Source organism: Aotus nancymaae, unplaced genomic scaffold, assembly GCF_030222135.1.
Source record: "Aotus nancymaae isolate 86718 unplaced genomic scaffold, 86718_ANA_hifiasm-v0.15.2.pri h1tg000049l, whole genome shotgun sequence".
In the NCBI taxonomy this organism is placed as follows: Eukaryota; Metazoa; Chordata; class Mammalia; order Primates; family Aotidae; genus Aotus; species Aotus nancymaae.
In genome coordinates, this window is record NW_026988463.1 from 1,967,774 (window position 1) to 1,990,259 (window position 22,486).

At 51.0% G+C, this 22,486-nt stretch overlaps 2 protein-coding genes and 1 pseudogene across 3 annotated transcripts in view; 1 reads left to right on the plus strand and 2 right to left on the minus strand.

The window, feature by feature from the left end:
• The window catches only part of KCTD5 (potassium channel tetramerization domain containing 5), a 28,757-nt gene extending 17,047 nt beyond the window's left edge, over nucleotides 1-11,710 (minus strand). The window contains exon 1 of the mRNA XM_012441970.2: nucleotides 11,433-11,710. Coding sequence (XP_012297393.1) covers nucleotides 11,433-11,684 — 252 coding nt within the window. The 5' untranslated portion in view covers nucleotides 11,685-11,710. The remainder of the gene's footprint in view (nucleotides 1-11,432) is intronic.
• Nucleotides 11,711-12,028: 318 nt separating this feature from the next.
• The window catches only part of PDPK1 (3-phosphoinositide dependent protein kinase 1), a 78,991-nt gene continuing 68,533 nt past the window's right edge, over nucleotides 12,029-22,486 (minus strand). For both annotated transcript variants that reach the window (XM_064362330.1, XM_064362329.1), the window contains 3 exons: nucleotides 19,143-19,200; nucleotides 17,879-18,031; nucleotides 12,029-17,499 (listed from right to left, as the gene is read on the minus strand). In XM_064362330.1, the coding sequence (XP_064218400.1) occupies nucleotides 17,383-17,499; nucleotides 17,879-18,031; nucleotides 19,143-19,200 (328 nt within the window). In that variant the 3' untranslated portion in view covers nucleotides 12,029-17,382. The remainder of the gene's footprint in view (nucleotides 17,500-17,878; nucleotides 18,032-19,142; nucleotides 19,201-22,486) is intronic.
• On the plus strand, nucleotides 20,284-20,780 carry LOC105709816 (UPF0561 protein C2orf68-like; annotated as a pseudogene).

Sequence of the window (22,486 nt, forward strand, 5' to 3'; positions counted from 1 at the left end):
CCCAGGGACCTTCCTGACATGCTTTCCTGCAGCCTCTGGCTCCAGCCCATCCCTGTGCTCAGAGGCCAGCAGCCTGGGTGCCAAATACCCAGCCACCTGGGCACCACGGGGGACCCCAACTGCATCCAGTTAAGAGGAAACTTTAAAGGAGCAGCCCCTAGAAGACGCTCAGGAGTCCAGATGCTTGTTGCCAACCTTGCTGGGAGCCAAGGCTGCAGAGCAGGGGAGCAGAGAGAACCCCGCCTGCACCTATCAAGAACCTGCCATTCTGGAGCCTGCCGGCCGCTCCACACCCCCACTGCCCCAGCCGCCTCTAGGAGAGAGGGCCTCAGATGGGGCCCCAACCCCTATACTCCTCCCACGTAGTTCAATTCTCTGGGCCCCAAGACCTCTGGGCCCTGCAGGACATGCCCAGGCTCTGCAGAGTCGGCATGCCAGGCCTGCAGCTGCCCCCAAAGCCCTCTCCCAGAGTGACACTGCAGAGCCCTGCTTGGCCTGTCCCGAGACCACCCAGACCCAAGAACCCAGCTAAGCCACAGGACACCAGAGGCTGAAGAGCGAACAGCAGGCTACATGCTTGGTTGGAAATTCCAAAACTGGCTTCTCTGTGGCGGGCCTCACAGCTCTCCAGCCGTTTCTTCCCGTGGGTTCCTTCTAGCTGGGTGGGTTTCCTCAAGAAACAGGCCCTGTCTGGGCAGAGGGCAAGGTCAGGGACATCCGCACCGGCGGGGGCAGGCAGTGGTGTGTGGAGGAACTGCTGTCACCACTGCGCTCTTCAAGTGCTTTCAATGGGAAATGCTCACATCCACAGAAAGTGCCAGGATCTTAAACCAGGACCCCCAAATCCCAACAGGGTTCGGGTCTCGCTGTGGCCTGACTCACTTCCATGCACACAGGCACGGCCTCCCTGTTCCAGCTCACGTGAGTGGCGTGCTCCAGGTCAGCCTAACACGCGTGGGGTCTATGTATGGCACCAGCCCTGGCCGACAGTGCCCAGTCCAGGCGTGAGGGCCTCGGCAGCTCCCTGCTGGTGTTGGGGAAGTGGCTCAGTAGCCTCCACCCTGATGCAGAAACAAGAAAAAGATATGGAGCATGAAAAAATGGGAAACACAAAACACACAAAATTCAGGATACAGTCCTAGGCTCATGGAAGCAAAGGCAGCTAGGTCACCTCAGGGATGTTTAGAATAATGCCTGGGCCAACCCAGGCAGGGCCCTTGTGCCCACAAGGCCACCAGCAGCGCCTGCCCAAGTGCCTGCGATGAGAGTAAGGAAAGGTGCCCCGGCTGGCGTGGTCACGCCTGTAAGGCTGGGGTGAGGGCAGGCGACTGGGAAGCCGGCAAGATGCTGCAGGCCAGGCACAGAGGTGCTCTTCTTCCTCGATTTCCTGGCCCTCCTGTGGCTCACACAACCAGCACAGGCTGCACTCCTATCTCGGGAAGGTGCACTGTGTGTTTTTTTGTAAAAGAGCCATGATTAAGACTGTTTTCTTGACAAGTCATTTCCCTCATCTTCCCCGCATCTCACTGAATTGGCATCTGACCTACTTGTGCCCAGGCCCAAGCTGGCACTGAGTGGGCCCAGCAGGCTGCGCTGAGCCACCCATCTCCAGAGGTCTCAGCCTTCAGCCAGAGCCACCGGCCATAGGCTGGGCAGGGCGGTTTCCAAATCACAGAGGAGAGAGGGACACTGGGCACACCAAGAGCAGGAGCCAAGGCTGTCTTCTGGAGAGGAGCGCATGGGAGGCAGTGCCGAGCAGGGCACACAGTCCCAGGAGACGGAGGAAGACCCCACACACACAGCTGACTGCTGCCCACTCCCTAAGCCCACAGGCGGCCACAGCCAGACATCTGGGCAGGAGAGCAGTGTCCAGAGAAGTCTGGAAACAAGTCTGGCCGCTCTGCTCATCTCATCACACTCCAGCTGCAGCTCTCCACCTGCCACGCTGTCGCCCAGCCAAACACCGGGGGAAACGTGGGGGTCTTCCAGCACCCCAGGGACATGTCCCTAATGCAACCAGCAGCCTTGAAAATGGCAGTGAAGGCCAGGCACAGTGGCTCACCCCTGTAATCCCAGCACTTTGGGAAGCTGAGGCGGGCAGATCATGAAGTTAGGAGTTCGAGACTAGCCTAACCAATATGGCAAAACCTTTTCTCTACTAAAAATACAAAAATTAGCCGGGTGTGGAGGCGCGTGCTTGTAATCCCAGCTACTAGGTAGGCTGAGGCAGGAGAACTGCTTGAACGTGGGAGGAGGAGGTTACAGTGAGCCGAGATTGTACACTGCACTCCAGCCTGGGCAACAAGAGGGAAACTTGTGTCTCAAAAAAAAAAAAAAAAAAGAAAAGAAAAAGAAAAAAGAAAATGGCAGTGAGGAATTCGGGTGGAGATCGCAGGCTCTCACGCCAGGTTCCGAACTGAACATAACCCTGCTGCCCGCCCCTTGTGGCTCTCTCACTCCCGGCGCTGGGAGACATGCGCCACCAGAGTGGAGGGAAATCGAGAAGGTGCGGTGCCATGAGCCAATCTGGGGGGTAAAGTCAGTCAAATTTCCCCACGGAAACGTAAATGTGAAGGCACAGAATTCTCTGTGCACCAACATCTGCAATCAACCTAATTAGAAATACTTAGTTTTTACTCTGAAATTATCCATTTCTTTTTTTTTTTTTTTTTTTTTTAAAGGGAAAGAGAGAGAGAGAATAGGAAGGAGGAAAAAGGAAGAGAAAGAGAGAGAGAGAATGGGGAGGAGGGAGAAGGAAAAGAAAGAGGGAGAGAAATGAAAGTATTGCTTTCTTGCCCAGGTTAGAATGAAATTTAGTAATGGGTATTGAAAACCTCTTTTATACTGATAATTATACTTAATGATGTAGTCAGGAAGGAATAAGGGAAGAAGATAACAAACAGCCAACCAATATTTAATTTAAACCTATGAAATGCTATGCGATTACTGAGGAGTGATTTATTTCCAATTATATAGTCACCTTTGGAATAGGTGTGAGGTGGTAATGTATGTTTTGTGTATTTGAAGTGGAGAGTTCTATAAATGTTTATTAGGTTTACTTGTTCCGGGTCTGAGTTCAAGTTCTGAATATCCTTGTTAATTTTCTATCTCGTTGATCTATAGAATCGTTAGCTCTTCTTGTTGCATTGATCCTTTTGCCATTATGTAATGTCATTCCTTGCCTCTTTTGATCTTTGTTGCTTTAAAGTCTACTTTATCAGAGGCGAGAATTGCATCTCCTGCTTTTTGTTTATTAGTTTATTTTTACTCTCTGTTTGATTGGTAAATCTTCCTTCTTCTCTCTGAGTCTTTGTGTATTGTTGCATGTAAGATGGGCCCGGATGCAGCATACCGATGGGTTTTGGCTTTTTATCCAATTAAAATATATATAAGTTTAATACCGGCGTTTGATGCTAGCTGGCTGTTTTGCCCATTAGTTGATGTAAATTTTTTATTGTGTTAAAGTTCTTTGCTTTTTGATATATTTTTGGAAAGGCTGATATTGGTTGTTCCTTTATATGTATAGTGCTTCTTTCAGAAGCTCTTGTAAAGCAGGCCTGGTGGTGGTGAACTCTCTAAGTACTTGTTTGTTCGCAAAAGATTTAATTTTTCCTTCGCTCATAAAGCTTAGTTTGGCTGGATAGGAAATTCTGGGTTGAAAGTTCTTTTCTTTAAGGATGTTAAATATTGGTCCCCACTCTTTTCTGGCTTGTAGGGTTTCTGCTGAGAGATCTGCTGTAAGTCTGATAGGTTTCCCTTTATGGGTAACCTGACCTTTCTCTCTGGCTGCCCTTAGTATTTTCTCCTTCATTTCAACCCTAATAAATCTGGCGATTATGTGCCTTGGGGTTGGTCTTCTTGAAGAATATCTTTGTGGTGTTCTCTGTATTACCTGGAGTTGAATATTACCCTGCCTTGCCAGGTTGGGAAAATTTTCCTGAATGATATCCTGAAGAGTATTTTCCAACTTGGATTCATTCTCTTCATCAAATTCAGGTACACCTATCAAACGTAAATTAGGTCTTTTCACATAGTCCCATATTTCCTGGAGACTTTGCTCATTCCTTTTCATCCTTTTTTCTGCATTCTTGTCTTCTCGTTTCATTTCACTGAGCTGGTCCTCGACTTCTGATATCCTTCCTTCTGCTTGATCAATTCGACTGTTTAAACTTGTGCATGCTTCGCGAAGTTCTCGTGTTGTGTTTTTCAGCTCCATCAATTCACTTATATTCTTCTCTAAATTGTCCATTCTCGTTAACATTTCGTCAAACCTTTTTTCAAGGTTCTTAGTTTCTTTGCATTGGGTTAGAACAAGTTCTTTTAATTCACAGAAGTTTCTTATCACCCACGTTTGGAAACCTGCTTCTGTTATTGGAACACCCGTGTAATCTATTAAGCCTTGTTCCGTTACTGATGAGGAATTGCAATCCCCTGTAGAGGGAGAGGCATTCTGATTTTGAATATTCTCTACCTTTTTACGCTGGTTTCTTCCCTTCATTATATATTTATCCGTCTGTCGTCTTTATAATTACCGACTTTCTAACTGGGTCTCTGACGTCCAACTTGTTGATTCCCTGCGCCGAGATCTGAGCAATCCACTGAGCCGGCCAAAACAGCGGTGTTAAGATTGATGGTGCTTTTCTGCCCGGGAATCTCCGGACTCTGCACCAAGAACTGGCGTGCTAAGGCACCAGCAAAACCGCCACGCCGGCCACAAGAGTCGCCCTGGCGACCCGTGGTGCTCCTCCACTGGGAATCTCCTGGTCCATGAGCAACTAATATTCGTCTGAAAGTGTGGCGTCCTCTCGTTCTTTGTGCTTTCACTGGGAGGTACGTGCCCGAGCTGCTAATCATCAGCCATCTTGGATCTCTCCTGAAATTATCCATTTCAAGTGACTATTTCAAATTCGCACACAAAGCCTTCCCCTCTACTCTACTCTCTTCTGTTTCGTTCTATGCAGCTGTGTCGCATCCTTGGCCCATCAGAGGCTTTTGATGTCACCAATTACTAATGGGCAAACAGAGGCTGGACACCAAAGAGGCTTGATTCAGACAGCAAGGTGGGGCCAGGGGACATCCATCCGCGTATGTGAACACAAACATCTAGGTGGCATCTTCCCACGGGACACTCCAGCTACAGAAAACCTGCAAACACACCACCACAGCTCCGGGCCCCACAACTCGCTGCCCAGCGTAAAACCACAGGCAACAGAAAAGCAACTGGGGGCCGGCGCAGGTGGGACTGTGACCACGGGGCTGGGTCACCATGCAGGCTCCCTGGCTGAGGAAACCCCAACACGGTGGGGTTGGAAGGTCACAGTGAGGCCTCCACAGGCCCGAGTCTGCAAGCCCCCAGCTCCAGCACCCTCCACGCTGGCTGGCTGACAGCATCGGAGGACACTGCAGCCAGGGCCTCACACACCGCCAGAGCCCCCTAGCCAGCTGCCCCCAAGCTGCCGCCCTGCTGTCCTCCTTTTAGGTGGCCTCTGCCTGCTCCCACATATGGCCGGGCAGGCAAGTCGGTGCCGTTCTCCCTTCTCGACTGGAGCTGAAGGGCAAGCCCTGGCTCCTCTGCTCCCTGGCCGGCCCTCCTCCTTGCTTCGGACCACCAGGCATCCAGCAGTGCCTGTCTCCCACAGAGCTGAGCTGAGAGACCACTAAGGTCTGTTGGCAGCGGGAACTTGACCCAAGTGTCACCTCTAGAACGGTGGCCACCCCAGAGGCTAAAGCTCGTGGAAGCCCAGCTGCTGCGGAAGCAAGATCCCACCAGGACCAGGATGGTGCTGGGCGAGACAGAGGCACACAGTCCTATTCAGATGCTTTCTGGAGGCCACAGGGCCACCCCAACACACATGGGCATGTGGCAGGGAGCCACAGCTAAGTTTTTCAGGCTAGAAGGTCTTGGTTTCTTGCAAGAAAACTCAGGGGCTGCCCAGGAAGCCCTGCCCTCCCCACAGCACAGGGTCCAACACCCAGAGGTGGAGACTCAGCCTCCTGCGGCCTGACCTGCTAGGGTCAGCCAGAGCTCTGGGTGGCAGCAGTGGGACTGGTGGGACGGGCCACTGCTGGCCACACGCACTGCCTCCAGTGCCACACCCAAGGCTGACAGAGCTGAGTGTGGCAAAAGGTCAACATTCACAGAAGCAAGTGCTCCTGTGAGAGGAAAAGCATTCTTGGTATACCCTTTCTAAAAGCAAAGTACACTCGCGCCTGTAATCCCAGCCTTCTGAGGCTGAGGGAGAAGAATCCCTTAACCCAGGAGGTGGAGGTTGCAGTTAGCCGATATCACACCACTGCACTCCAGCCTGGGTGACAGAGTGAGACTCGGTCTCAAAAATAAATAAATAAATATTTAACAAGTACAAACATGAAATGAAGCCCACTTGGCAGAGCCTCTCCTTACTGCACTGACCTGGCACCAGGCATGGGGTGGGGGCACCACATTTGTCATCCTCAGGAGAGCATATCGCCCTTACTTTGCAGAGGAAGAAACTACAGCTCAGACGGGCAGAAAATCATCCCAAGTCACAAGGCAGGCCCAGGGTGGGCAGAATCCATCCCAGGCTCCCCAGGTCCAACGAAGATGCTCCGTCACACTCATCTCAGGCCAGAATGTTCTACGTTCTCTGCAGTTCAGGGAGAGCTAGCCAGGGCAGGCCCAGGAAGAGCAAGCATGTCCCAGGAGAGAGACGGCTTGCTGGCACCTTTGCTACAAGGACCCTTCCCATGGTGCCAAGCAGGCAGCTCCTTCCGCAGACCTTAAAGACTATGCCTGGGGACTGATGATTTGGGGCATGGAGGGGAACCCGCTAAAAGAACCAAAGCGCCTACGAGTGTCTGAAAAGGAGTCCCTGAGATGTCTGGTGGTTAACGACAAGGCTGGGGAGAGACCAGGCAGCAGGTAGCCCCACCATGGCCACTGCTCTCCGCTCTGACCCCGAGCCAGCCCTGGCGAGGCTTTAGGCCTCACTCCACCTTGACCTTTCATAGAGAAAATGGCCACATGCAATCCATAAGCAAAGGGGCATCTCTGCATTCCTGTAAAACTTTACTTGCAAAAACTGGCGGGCGGACCAGTTTTCTGACTCCTGCTCTAAACCAGGACTAGCCACTGCCCTGATGGACGACAGCAACTGGAGGCCGAGTCTGCAGTGGCAGAAAGAGGAACCACCCTGCAGCGACAACATTTCCTCCCAGCCACCCACACACGTCCAGGCGAGAATGCCCAAAGACCGCGGGCCCACGTCAGGTGCCCAAAACAAGCTCTTCCCAGAAAGGCTCAACATTTTTTTCACTTATTCTTTCTAGCTAGGATTTGAACCCATCAGAAAAGTTCCATTTTATCACGAAAGGTGAGTCCGTTTCTCAGGAATTTATGGCACTGACTCATGGCCTAAGATCTAAAGGGCTTCAAATGAGCACCTGCTGAAGAGCCGAGCACAGGTTTGCTGAGGATCAGCACCTGCCGCAGTGGGGAGCGAGTGGGGAGCCCCATCACTCAGGGCCAGAATAGAGAAGATGACTCGTGGACAGAGCCAAGAACATGCTCAGAGCCAGATCCTCAACTGAAGCGTGAAACAAAGTCCATCAGCGTCGCAGACACCCACTCACGGCCTCACACTGAGGCCGCTGCAGCTCTCACCAGCGCTGGCTACACAGAACGTAATCTGCCATCCCCACTCAAGGTGATCCCCACTTCTCTTGCCAAGCAGCTTCGGAGACAGTGCTCCTGCCCACATCCCATCACTTAGCCCGTCTGTAAAATTCCTTTCATAGCTTTCCCACCCTCAAGGTCTTGCCAACACCAATTGCACTGTGGTCAGAGGCACCCTGACTGCCCCGCCCCTCAGAGACCCATCTGATGCCACCATATCTGCAACCCTGAAGCCAGGACAACGGCCCTGTTCAAAGGGCAAAAGTTCACGTGCCATTTTCTCCAGGCCTGGCTCCGCTGCAGGAACCGAAGCCTCCTCAAAGCCTCCTCAACCTGAGTGGTTTCCAACCATAAAGCAGCAGTATTTCCTGTTTCCTCTGAACTCCTGAATTATCCCCACACTAAAGCAGGGGCTGGTTCAGCTGGCAACAACAAACCCGACTTTGTTTTCAAGAACGCCTATAGGCCAGGGACCATGCAATACAAGAGACCGAAGCAAAAAGTCTTTGGGAAGCCGTATTCCACCTGGCCTCCCCTTAGGGACACCATGGAAGAGAAAAGTGACCGAAGAGCAGATGAGCAGATGCTGAAATGCACAACGCAGACACAGCCCTGCTGGAGGAAGTCCCAGGGGGAAGTGAGAATTCACACTGGGCTGTCTAGAAAGAAAACTTCCTGGCAGCAAGAGGGCCCTCGGGACAGCAGGGTAAGGTTTGGAAGCATGGGGCATGGCAGGCGGTGGGTCCCAAGCTGGACTCCAAGGACTTGGCTTAGGCAGTCACAGCCCTGAAGCTTAGATGTGGGCCCAGAGGGCAGTCAAGTCAGCCCCTTTATGTGCACAGCGTTCACAACCTCCCTAACAACCAGTCAAGAGCTCCTTCCCTCCCAGTCAGGATGCTTTAGCAGGGTGCTCTCCCAAACTCTCAGGCACCCAAAGCTTCTGTGGTTTCTTGGGAACACTTCCCCCTTAAATCTCCCCACCCAGCTCCTATTCTGAGCCCCACATTCTGCAAGCCCAGGTGCTCATTACACACTAGTCTAATGCCAGGCAGGAACTCTTCCATCCATGCTTAAGTCCAACTCTAGGAATATTCTTTCATTAATCTGAACTCTGAGGTCAGTGCTTGAAGATTTTTTTTGAGGCGTCTCGGTCTGTCGCCAGGCAGGAGTGCAGTGGCTCGATCTCTGCTCACTGGAACCTCTGCCTCTTGGGTTCAAGTGATTCTCCTGCCTCAGCCTCCCGAGCAGCTGGGACTACAGGTGCGCATCACCACGCCTGGCTAATTTTTGTATTTTTAGTAGAGACGGTTTCATCATGTTGGCCAGGCTGGTCTCAATCTCTTGACCCTGTGATCTGCCCGCCTCGGCCTCCCAAACTGCTGGGATTACAGGCCTGGGCCACCGCACCTGCCAGGCTTGGAGATCTTTACAGGTGAATCAACATCCTGTTTATCTTCCACCGTGTAATTAATGGCTTCCCACTCCTGATACCCCTTCCCCTCCTCCTCAGATTCCTCACTCAGGATTTAATTATCTAGGAGGAACCTCCTGGGACATTCTTTCATTAGAGCCACAGGAGAAAAAAACTAAGATTTTAAAGCATTTTACACATTTCCTCATTTGAGGTAAAACACTTTGGTAACACGACTAATATGAATTAGCACTACTCTTTTGGCAAATTATCTGTGACTAAAACTAACCTTATTTACTCCAATTATTTTATGAGAGAGACTGTATCTGCTATATTACCTTCATGTTCTGCATTTCAGTTTTACAATTTGGAAATAAAATGTGATTAAATGGGATGACAATTAAAAGAGTAAGAACAATACAGACATATTTGAAAAGATTAATTTACACCCCTCAAGGAATTGATTCCTACAGTAAAACATAATTTTTAACCAAGTCTTAAGAAGCAGTAAAATAAAGGGATGAACCACCTTAACTGTGCTAAAGTTAATCAGCTCTGAATCAAGTGCTCCAGCCTGCCGTTGCCTCAATGACCCCAGTGGACAAGAGCAACTGAAAATTAACCTAATATACAAAAGAGGAATGCTTGAATAGAAAGCCAAGGGAGTGACCACTAAGCCTTGCTATTCAAAAACAAAACAAAACAAAAAAACCAGGGCTGGGCTCGTTGGTTCACGCCTAGAATCCCAGTGCTTTGGGAAGCCGAGGCAGGCGGATCACCTGAGGTCGGGAGTCTGAGACCAGCCTGATCAACAAGGAGAAAACCCTGTCTCCACTAAAAATACAAAATTAGCTGGTCGTGGTGGCACATGCCTGTAATCCCAGCTACTCGGGAGACTGAGACAGGAGAATTGCTTGAACCCGGGAGGCGGAGGCTGCGGTGAGCTGTTATCGCGCCACTGCACTCCAGCCTGGGCAACAAGAGCGAAACTCCATCTCAAAAAAAAAAGAAAAAGAAAAAAGAAAACCAAACAGTAAAACATACACCCACACTTAGAAAAGGAAAATCACAGCTAACAAAAGCCTATTTCTATCCTGGAGATGACTGTCATTTCCTGGGAGGTCAATTCTCTGACTAGAGGGCTTGCGCAAATGAGCGACGGAAACAGTTGGAAGTTGTGGGGTGAGACAGGAGTGTTGGCATCTCAAATCCTCGTTTCTTCCCACAAGGCTGGCTTAGCAGTGATTCCAGAGTTCTCATTTCCTGATCATGGTCATGCCATGCTGACAAAGTTCTCAGTCAGGCTTCTCAAAGTTGAAGAGGGATCCGAACCTTTCTGGGAAGCCTCATGCATGGTAAATGTTGGCTGCCAAGGCACAAAGCCAAGTGCAATCATGTAAGCTCAACTGAAGGACCCAGCAAAATTAGTGTGAGGCTTGTGAACTGCCTTGAATAAATATAGGTAACAACTTCTTCAAACAAGCTTTTTTCTTAGTTTCAATCCTGCACAACCCCCAAGATACTATTCTTCAGCTCCACAACTCTTGCTAAATAAAGGTATTAAAACGGTTTGTATTATCATCTGCACAACGACATGAGCATTTCGCTTGATGAAAGACAAGCTGCAAACCAACCTGGAAATTCCTGTCATTTTGCGAGGACAGTGGGAAAACTAAGCCAATTAGAAAACAGATTGAAAGATACCCTACCTGGCCCTTCATGGACATTCCTAAAGCAACCCATAATATGAGCAACATTCCCTTCGCAAATCATACTATATACTACGGACGCATCTTCTAAGAGGTGCTGAGTGGGTGCTGCGTGCTGTGGATGGAAAGGACGGAGCGCCAACTCTCTAAATGCAAGTCACTGGGAAAAAAAAAGAGCCGCCCATGTCAACCCCCACGCCAGAGTTAATTCAAACGTCCAGAATGTGAAAGGGCAAACGGCAGGGGTTCTGCTTCCAGAGCCAGCAAGTACCCTGGGACGGAGAAGAGAAGGCGTTCACACACCCTGGGCAAAAGAACCTAGTGAGAAAAAGAAAGTAGAATCACAGCAAAGTCCGGGGTCTGGGAACCTCCTCCACCGAAGAGCAGAGAGGGCGAGAAAGTGACACCCCAAGGTGAAGCGACTCAGGATCCTCCAAGGCGGTGCACGCCAGGGCGCCATCCTCGCCCTCCCCTCCCAGGGTAAGGGGTCGGGGGAAGCTGGGAACGAGCTGGCGACAAGGTAGCGCGGGGCTCAAAGCTACCTTGAGAGGAGAGTCGCCCGCTCCCGCTGAGGTCTCCTCCGTGCTGAGCAGGGCGTGTGGGGCGGCCGCAGGCCGGGACGGCCCGGACCCTCCCGGGTAGCCCGTGCGGCCCTCACCTTGTCCGAGTCCAAGTCGGGGTCGGCCTGGCACAAGCGGTACAGGAAGGATTTCGGGTCCCGACACAGCGTCTGCCGAGTGGTGAGGAAGTAGGTGCCGCCGACGTTGAGCCGGACCCACTTGGACACGCTGCCGGGGCGCTGGGCCAGGGCGCCTAGCCCCGCGCTGCAACGGCGGCACAGGCCGCCCCCCAGCCCCGCCCCGAGGCCGCCCCGGGCCGGCGGCAGGAGCTCGCAATGATTCTCCGCCATGATCCCAGCAAGCCCCGCCACAGCTCCCCTCCACCGGAAGCGTCCGGCTTTTAATACCGTCCTCCGCGTTGTCCCGCCCACAGGTCCGCCCTCGTAAAGTGCCCGCCCCGGCGTCACGCGGCAAGCGGAAGTTCCGGTCCGGAAAAGTGGCCGGCTGTGCCCGCTTCCGGCGGGAGCGGAACGCGGCGTGGCCGGGGCACCAAAGCTGGCGGGCGGTGGTGGAGACCGGCCTCGGGCCCCTACACCAACGGTGCGCGGGCGCCTGACCCAGACCCCGACCTTCACCCCCAACCCGGACCCCAGTCCATGCCCTGATTAAAGGAAGAGCCACGCCAGCAAACGTCTACACTCTACATGCTTTTTATTACAAGACTACCGAGCATACGAGGAAAATTCATCATCTAGTAACTACACCTAATGCACAAATATTTGGGGGAAAAAAAATAAACAGATTCATTAAATTATATGATTAAATCATTGACCAAATAGAAAATTTATATAATAAAGCCAGAAAAAAAGTTGTAAAATATAGTTTACAATAATTATTCACATTCAAGGCTGTACATCAATACATACAACAACGTGGCCCCGAACATGAATTCAATCCAAATAATTCATATATTAGAATTTAAATAACACAGACTGAACTAGAGGCCAACAAAAGCCAGCAAATAACCTTATATAAGAATAAAAATACAAAAGTGTATATCCTAATATCGTTGCATTATTTGTTTTCATAAGTTCTCTTCATTTTTGCTTTGCCTGTACATCACAGTTACAGCTACAGACCAGGTAGAGAATATTACGCATGTTCTGACTGCCACCCACCTGAAAGACTTACTATTCATTTACCCTATTGTATGTTGTTAAGGAATGGCTACAGCAGCTCTAAATACTGTAACAATTTAATTTTGCCCATGTCCAACTTATAGTCATAATACAGGCTTTTACTGGCAAAATGACCTCTATTCATAGTCATTCTGCCAGATGGTTAGGCTACGTGGGTTACACAGGTAAAAAAAAAAAAAAGGTCTGCCTTTTGTAAAAAGTTCTCTGTACATAGTTTGGTGTTTCTTCATATTGAAGAAATGACTTATGGGGAAAATTCAGGTACACACGTAGGCTCGTTCAGTTGCTCACCACAGCCGTCTCAACAGATAAAAGTGCTCTTTGTTGGAAACAGCTTCCTCCTCAGACCGGTTCTCCACAGGCAGCCTCATCTACAACCCTGCAATCTTGGGCCAGAAGTAGTGGCCCCTCCCACATGTGCTGCCTAAGAAGGGACCCCACCCAGTGAGTCAACATAGGTTCAAGTCAGGTTTGAAAATAACTGGGGAAGAGTGTGTGATAACTTCCAGAACATAGTACCTTCACCGTATTCGCAAAGCAGCTGCGAGCTCTGAAGTCTCAGGAGCGAGCACCCCGGGTCTGTGGACCAGCCAGGCGAGGGGTCCTCAGGGCTTCAGAGGAGGGCAAGAAACCAAATTGCGTGCAATTTGGCCATAATCTCCGGTAGACTGAAGCAGCACTGAACATGGCGCCTAGAAAAACCTGCTGCATGTTCCCCCTCAGAATCAATGGACCACAACTAAAGTGGAGAAATTAAAATTTGCAACCAAATTTGGGTGGTCTGGACTTGACGCCAGCTAGACAATCTGCAACGCGTGGGCAGGGAGTGGGGGAGGAGGCCTGAAATCTACACCAGCTGGGACAACCACGCCCTGCAGTGAAAAAGCCAGCCTGGCTGCTGGGCTCTTCTGAACCACTAAGACCTTCCAGTGTGGGGTGTCGGCGGGGAGACAAATACACTCTTGTAAACCCAATCAGCTACATGGTTTTTTCCAAGTAGAGGCTTTGCTCTGCTACCGATTCCAAATGGACTAATGTACTTTCTGAGTCTATAAACTTAATTACAAATCACTCACTAAGCATGTGGCAAGGTCAGTTCAACACTTATCTCTGCTGACTGTGCAGATGCAAATTCAGTACCATTGTGGACACAAAGTACAAGATTCTGAAAATATCACCAAGCACTTGAAAGCCACAGCAGCACGGATGGAGGAGAGCTAACATGCAGGCGGAGCCAGGATCTCGCAACTCAAGAGAGGAAACTGGCTCCTGGAAAAAATCTGCCACAAATGGACTGCAGTAATGACATTATCTTAGCATTTAAAAAAGAGTGGTCTTATTCAAACATTCTTTGGAACACACGGCTTATCAGAAGCTGATTTGTTCAGAATCTGCAGGACACAACTAAGGTGGTTCTGCTACTGGAACTCTGAGCATCTAAACATCAGTTTGAGAGAGAGAAGTATCTTTAAAATGAACAAACTCTTTGACCTCAAAATACCACTTCTAGACATCTAAGGGGAAAATGAAATCAGTAAAAAAAAATCAAAAGATTTTAAGATATTCATCACGGCATTATTTAAATAATGGAAAAATCAGAAACCATCTAAATATTTTAGAGTAGGGAAATGGTCAGATAAATTACAGTAAAATGGACAATGACTAAACCCTACAATTGTTAAAAACATGTCTCTGAGAAACTCATGACATGGGAAAATGCTTAAGATAAAATCAAGTGAGAAGACAATGCAAACAGTGTGTCCAATGTTCCCAATGTAGTTTAAAAAGTGAACAAATGGTGGGGCAGGATATAGGCCAAAATGCTCGCAGTGGTCTTCTCTGGGTGGCGGGCCTACAGCTAATCTTGTCAGAGACAAATGTTTTGAGTCACTTAGAGCCCTCTGCTGGTGCCTGGGGGGGTCTGTGCCATGGGACAGTCTTCACAATTCCTCTGGGCAAGGGCCACAAATTCCACAGTATGTCCCAAGAAGGCTGGAGTAGGTGGAGTCCCCAGCAGCAGTGGCATAACCAGCCACCTCTCTCAAAACGAATTGTTAACAAGCCTGCCACAAGTTAAGGTTCCGCATGGTAGCCGTGGTACAGAGCCATTCACTAGGGTGGAGTGGCTCCTTGCTCTAGCTGGGGCCAGAGGGGAGGAAAGAATCCCACAGAAGCCAGCCCCCAGTCTGTCCCCAGAGAAAGGCAAGGCAACTGGACCACCTAGGCCGGCAGCAACCACAGCCTCCCTCCCCTCTGTGCTGAGAAGCCGCACAGGGTTTGGTCCTGACATTCCACCTATTTCCCACATGTGAGGAGACACATGGCCCAGGTCTATTAAGTAGCAGATGCCATCTTTCTCACCTTGGATAAACCCACCACTGTAATTCCACGTAAGCACAGGCAATCCCCCCACGTTCCACCATAGAACGTAAGGCATCTTCGTGCCAGATGATGGCTCTAAGGATGTGCTAGATAAAACTGGAGTTGACATGAATAAGCACAGGGCAAGGGAAGAAAACGCATGGGCCTTTAAAAAGGTAAGAGAAAGGGACTGGCTGAAGAGAAAGGTGACCCACAAGAAGGGCTTGGCTGTCACTAGCTCAGGCAACGGCCATCATTTCTTCAGCTGTCAGGTGCCAGCTCTGGCTCTGAGCCCCTAGTTCTGAGCTTTGGAGGTTAAGACAGAGCTTGTCACTGATGCCCAGGAGGTGGTGGTTCTATGCAGAGGAAGAACGCACGGAAGTCTCCCCAGGCAGCCCAGCCGAGTGCGCCACTCAAAGCCTTGTCCCAGTTCTGCTTGTTTCCCTATAACCAGACGCCCTGAGAGCCGTCTTTTCTGTGCCTGCATGTGCAATTAGGAGGGTCAGGAAGCCACTCTTGTACATGCAGACACAGGACGTTCTGAAATGGGTAAAACAGCTGATGAGGAGTAAGCCTGAACAGAAATTCCTGAAAGGGCTGAGAGAGACTCCCCAACATAGGCAAGCCTTTCCAAAAGCCAAGACAGGACTCCGACTCCAGCAACAGGCCCAGGGCAATGTGCTGGGCCCCCGAGCGTCCTGCTCCCTTGGGCACCCCAGGGCAGGTGCGGCCCAGGACACTCCAGCTCACAGTCACAGGCTCACATGCAGTTCTCGCACAGCAGCCGCCAAGGACCAGGCAAAAACCGCAGGTGAGGACTCAGGAATGTCTCTGCCCCCTCCGAGGCCCCCATCTGCACTTGCCTAGCTACAAAGAGCTACTCTTGTCATTAGCAGTGTCAAAAGGACACCTTCCCTCTCAATTTGGACCCGGTCTGGACCTCAATTTTGACCCTGGACACAGGGTCACTGATGAGTGATCTGTAACTTGGGGGTAGGGGCCAGGGAGGGTGGACACAGTTGAGCCAGAGGCATATCTATGGGCAGCAATGTCTCCAGGGACAACCTGGGCGGAGAGAGAAGGGCCCAGCCCTGCCAGGCCACCAGGAGCGCTCTCTGCCTGCGGAGTAGCAACGGAAAGGACAAATGCATCTGGCCTGTCTGTGCTATAGAGCAGGGCAAGGCCACCAAAGCATCAAAGGGCAACAGCCCCAAAACCAGCAGAGGAAATGAGACCAGCTGTGGCTGAAGCACGCTGTTCTTGCTTCCTGTGCAACAGTAATGGGGAAAGTCCACTCTTCATGGGACCAGATGAGCCGGCAGCATGAGCAGGCTGTGAGATTTTCAATAGAGATGTAGAAACTCTGAGTTCGCTCTGAGAAATGTTTAACCACAACACAAAAGAGGTGTGTGTGATGCTGGCACCTGCACTCCCCAGTACTGTCCGCAGGAAACGGAAGCACCCCGGGTCTGCTGATGCCAGGGTTCTCTCAGACCCTACTTCACCAACTGGGGAGGCCTGCATATTTAAACCTTTTAGGAGGCCCTCAGGCCTCTCTCCTCCACACAGAGGTCAGCAGGCCCTCTCTGCTCTGGCTGGATTCTCAAAGGCACCTCCTGGCCCCACCCAAGGCTTGCAGCAGGACTCTCTCATGCAATAACCTGGCTCGGTGCTAATTGGGCTTACCTCTGATGGCACTGTTTCCAGCCTGCACTTGGCTTCCAGCCCTAGAGACCAACACTGCTCAGTAGGACAAGGGAGCCAGGGCCCTCGGACGGCACCCTCCACTCAGCAGCCTGCTCCTGCACCACTCCACCCTCTCCTGCTCCTCACCACGAGTCTGCCTGCCAACACACAGCAGAGGCCACGAAAGCCTGCCACCAGAGCCACCACAGGGACATGCAACGGGCCCAGCCACACCTAAGGGCCATACACGGGGAGACGCAAGAAAGGGAGCACATGACAGAAGCACAGAGCCTCCCCCTACAGAGAGGCGCAGCCGCCCAGCAGGGCTGCAGAGGCTCCCTCCCTGGTGAAGAGTTTTGGGACCACAGCGTGAGGGGCGCAAAGAGCCAAATACACCCAGTCCCCTCGGCCACAGCAGGACCAGTGCACGGTTGGGGCAGGGCGGGCGCATGGTTTGGACTGATGCTAGGAGAAGCTGGTGACACCAGGTTTGTCCACTAGTCTGGGCAGGACTGGGCTGACGTGCATGGAGCTAGGTCCCCACGGCAACGAGAGCACGCAGAGACCTCCACGGAGCACAGAGAGCAAGCAAAGCGACCCTGAATTCCTTTGTGTTATTGGTTTTGTTCCTTGTGTGGTTGGGTGTTTTTTTTCTTTTCTTTTAAATAAAAATGCTGCAAGGTTTCCGCCTCTGCATTCCCCTTGTGATGGCTGGCAGGTGGTCTGGAAGCGTCCGGGTGGCGGCCAAGCCGCGCTGGGGCAGGTGTCCTGGCAGCGAAGGGCAGCCCGGCCGCAGGCCACGTCACTGGACCGCGGCATCTGGGTGGCTCTGGTATCGCTGCCTCCAAACCTCCTGGATCTTCCTGCACCACTTGTGTGCATTCCCACTGGGGTCCATCAGATAATATGTCCTGTTAGGCTGCAAAGACAGAAGCCCTTGAGTGTTCCTGAGGGAGTCCCACCAAAACCCCCACCCCAACCAGGTAAGCTGCCTACTACCAGTCATTCCAAATCCTGGAAGCACGTGGGCATGGTGGTTCTTCGCTCCACACAGGCAGAAAGCAAATATGCAGGCAGATGACCCACCTGCTAGTCACCACCAAACTCAAAAACAAGCACAGGATGTCTCCTGGCCCCTCGGGACTGAGCTGCTAGTGTGGGTGTCTGGGATGTTGGAAAGGGCGAGGCAGCTGCCCGGATCCCTGCTGCTCCCTCTGGCCAAGGCCTGTGGCTTTGTCCCACATGGTGCAAAGCCCTCCCACTACCCTGAACACAGGAATCCCTGGGAACAGACTTACCGTGTGGACAAAGAAAGTTTTAAAATTCTTGGCTTCTGGTCGAAGTTCTTGTGACCAAGGAATTTCACCTTTCAGGACTTTGTTGACAGGATCCACGTAATATAAATGTGGTCCTTCTGTGAGCAACAACTGTCGTCTCCGTGCAAATAAACCCTGATACCAAAACAAACAAACAAAAAACACAGACGAAAAACAAACAGGCCATGCTTATCTGGGCTCAGAGCCAGTGCTGAGAGCATCTCCTGCAGCCTTGAGGGCTGGGCAGCCCCTCAGAGCTGCTCAAGGCACAGGACCATGGCCACCACCGGTTCACCTACCCATGCACTCACCCACGGGCAGCGTACTTCCTGCCCCACCCGGCCCAGTTTCTCACCCGACCCAGTTTCTAAGGTCACAGGCACTGCAGCATAGGCCTCTGCTGCTGAGCTAGGGTGGACAGCCGATCCAAGTCAGGCCCGTGGCTTCCCTAGCAACTCTGCTCTGCCTGGGACAGGAGCCTGCTCTCGGTAGCCAGCCTCCACCGATCTGCACCTAGATCCTTGCCTGTGGAGGACACGTGGCTAGGAACGGAGGCCAGAAGCCTGAGCTTGGAAAGGGCCCTAAGTGAGCACATGGAGTCCTGTATTTTCTAACCAAGGGTTAAAGCTAACAGTTACTGGTTTGTGTTCTGTCTGATCATACTAGAATTCCCGATCTGATGCATCCTACTATAGAAATAATATGATTTACATTTGAAAAAGGTACAAGATAACCAAATAAATATCTGAGCACATCCACACACCTGCCTGGCTCCAAACGGGAGCAGCACTTGTAAGTGCTGAATCCATTTAATCCATAAAATAAAGAACAACCCTTAAATGTTTTATTTTATTGATTGATTGATTCATTTATCTATCATCTATCTATCTTTTCTTTACTTGGCAAACAGGATGGAAAGTCACGTTTTTAGACTTCTAATGAAACATTAGACCACTGGCTAGGATATCAGACACGGCCTCTTTGACTTGATGGAAACCTCGAAACGGGCAGCCCCAGGCTCCTGGGTGTGTGTGAAGCTGCTTCTGCTCTGCCCTAACTGGCTACGTGTGTGGCTCCAAGTCGCTACTCTCAAGGGGCTTAAGCCTTCCCGAGCTATGAAATCTAGAGATGATCTTTGAAAATCAAGAGAGGGTGAAGGATTCCACGCCACCACACTGCCCTCCTGAGCTGGAGTTGGGGAAGATGCAGGCGTGTGTGGGGAGCAGCAGGACCACTGATCACTCACCTTCCGCTTATCCACTGGGCCCATCTTTAGTATTAAATTATTTTCTACAAATTGGTGCCTGTGAAAAGAAACAAGAAAGAGGGGCTCCTGTGAGAATCACAAACAGAAATCTCCATGCTCCTCCCGCCACATGAACTCCCTATGCCCTTGGCCTGCCCCTCACAGAGCCAGCCTCACTTCAGGACAAGCAGAGAACTCCACATGTAACCCAGCACACACGCCACTGCCGTGCAGAGCCTTAATCTGTATTTGCTTGCATATACAGATTATATTACAGACGGAGCTTGCAGATACCAGAAACAGTGCCTGTTGTCCCCTCACTGCCAGTGGCACCCACATGGCAGGGGAAAGGTCGGGGAGGACCATGCCGTAGAAACGCACAGATAACACAGGTCACTCCTGCCTTAACAAAGCCGTGGTGAGGCACAGAACTGCCTCAGGAAAAATGGATGCCCTCAGAGTTGTCAACAGGACAAGATGATCGCCCTCAAGTTACTTCCCAAGCTGGGGGCCCCGATTCAGTGCTCGGGACCCAAAGAGTAGTTTATAATCACAAAGTCCTGAAAGACTCAAGTTGGACTTGCCTTAAGAACATCTTCCTCTGGTATTTCCACCATAGCAAAACACTTTTATTCAAAGATGGCAGAAATTTGAAGAGCAAGCTTCAGATACAGGCTTTGATTTAATATATATTACTAGCAAGCACACCTCATTTTTGATTCCTAAGAGTTCAAGAGATTTTGTTTGTTTGTTTGTTAGGTTCTGAGACAGAGTATCGCGTTATCGCTAAGACTGGACGGAATGCAGTGCTGCGATCTCGGCTCACTGCAACCCCTGCCTCTCTGGTTCAAGTGATTCTCCTGCGTCAGCCTCCTGAGTAGCTGGGATTACAGGTGTGCACCACCACGCTCAGCTAATTTTTGTATTTTTAGTAGAGATGGGGTTTCACCATGTTGGTCAGGCTGATCTCCAGCTTCTGACCTCGTGATCCGCCTGCCTCGGCCTCCAAAAGTTCCGGCATGAGATTTTTTTCTTCTCTAAGAGACAAAGTCTTTGAGCGAGGGGCGAAGCAGACCTCTGCGGACAGGTGGCAGTTGTCAGGGCCATCGAGGTGGCAGTGACTCTGCGCCCCTGGCTCCGGATGGAGACGGGGCCACGTCCCCGGCCGGGGCACTGCTGGCCGGCGGTGTGGCTGGACATGAACCACGGCTTCGTGCACCATATCCGACGGAACCAGATCGCCCGGGACGACTACGACAAGGTGAAGCAGGCGGCCAAGGAGAAGGTGAGGACGCGGCACACGCCCGCGCTGACGCGGCCCCGCAAGCCAGACCTGCAGGTGTACCTGCCGCGACACTGAGATGTCTCTGCCCACCCACACAACCCAGGCTATGAAGAATCCAGTGAAAGTAGCAGTAGTGGAGGCTCCGAGCTGGAGCCTTCTGGCATCAGCTCTTGTGCTTAGAGTGCAAGGCAGACAGTGGAGAGGTCACATCAGTTATCGTGTATCAGGGCGATGACCCGGGAAGGGTGAGTGAGGAGGTGTCAGCACGCACGCCTCTGGACCCACCATGCGAGAAGCCCTCAAGTTGCGTATCCAGGAGGAGACTGCAAAGCGCCAGAGCCGACACTGACCATGTTGAAGGCGTTGTCTCCAGGCTGGAGTCACTGCACTCAGAAGAATTCTGCCCAGGGAGCTCATACTTAGTTTGGGGGTATCAGGACCAGTTTGTCTGATCTTGAGACCCCCAGAGGTGCTGCATCCATAGGGTGTTGCAGGACTATACCTGGCCTGCCTTGTAATCATTCTTTCTTACATGTTGACCCATTTGCCCAGCCTGATATTCTGGAATTTGTTTTGAGAATTTTGTGTGGCTAATGTGGTGCTGTAGAAGCAGAGACTCCAGGGAGAACCAGGATTTATGAAGCCTCATGCCAACATGGTGCTTTGTCAGCAAGGTCATATGCCTGGCTGCTGCTGTTCCACTCAGCTGCATGAGCCATGTTGGTTATTTTATGGTTCTTCTGTGCTTTTGCTCATTTCTACCCATGTATTCATAGACCTTTTTTTCAGCCCTTTTTCTTTGTTCCTTTCCCTCATCTTTCTGCCTCAGGTAGAATCCATCCGTTCTCCTCCCCCTTCAACATGACTGTGTACCTCCAGCTGCTCAGGACTTTGGAGGTGGGGGGGTTCTGGGGAATCTACCCTTCTAACAAACTCTCCAAGTAATTCTGATACCAATAAAGTGGGAGACCTACAAAAAAAAAAAAAAAAAAGAGTCTTGCTCTGTTACCCGGGCTGGAGAACAGTGGTGCCATCACAGCTCACTGCAGCCTTCATCGATCTCCTGCGCTTAAGCCATTTTGCCACCTCAGCCTCCTGAGTAGCTGGGACCACAGGCACACAGCACCATGCCTAGCTAATTTATTTTTATTTTTATTTTTTTAAGAGAAGAGGTCTTGCTAATGTTGCCCAGGCTGGCCTTGAACTCCTGAGCTCGAGCAATCCTCCTGCTTCAGCCTCCCACAGTGCTGGGATTACATGCATGAGCCACTGCGCCTGGCCAAGACTGTACTGATGGATTGAATGACTGAAACAGGGCCTCACTCTGTCACCCAGGCTGGAGTGCAGTGGTGTGATCTCGGCTCACTGTACCCTCTGCCTCCCGGGTTCACGAGATTCTCCCACCTCGGCATCCTGAGTAGCTAGAACTACAGATGCGTGCCAGCAGGCCAGGTTAATTTTCTTATATTTTTAGTAGAGATGGGGTTTCACCATGTTGGCCAGGCTGGTCTCAAATTCCTGACCTCAAATGATTCGCCTGTCTCGGGCTTCCAGAGTGCTGGGATTACAGGCATGGGCCACCACACCCAGCCCCAAGATATTATTTTAATGTCTGCAGTTTACCTCATTTGGTTAAAGCTAACAGTTACTGGTTTGTGTTCTGATCTTACTGAAATTCCTGATCTGAGGTTCTACTACAGAAATAATGTGGTTTTTTGTTTTGTTTTGAGATGGAGTCTCACTCTGTCACCCAGGCTGGAGTATAGTGGTGCAATCTCTGCTTACTGCAACCTCTGCCTCCCAGCTTCAAGGGATTCTCCTGCCTCAGCCTCCTGAGTAGCTGGGATTACAGGCACTTGCCACCACGCCCGGAAACTTTTTTGTATTTTTAGTAGAGACGGGGTTTCGCCGTGTTAGCCAGGATGGTCTCAATCTCCTGACCTTGTGATCCACCTGCCTCGGCCTCCCAAAGTGCTGGAATTACAGGCGTGAGCCACCACGCCTGGCCACTAATATGTTTTAGATTTGAGGAAGGCATAAGATGACCAAATAAATATCC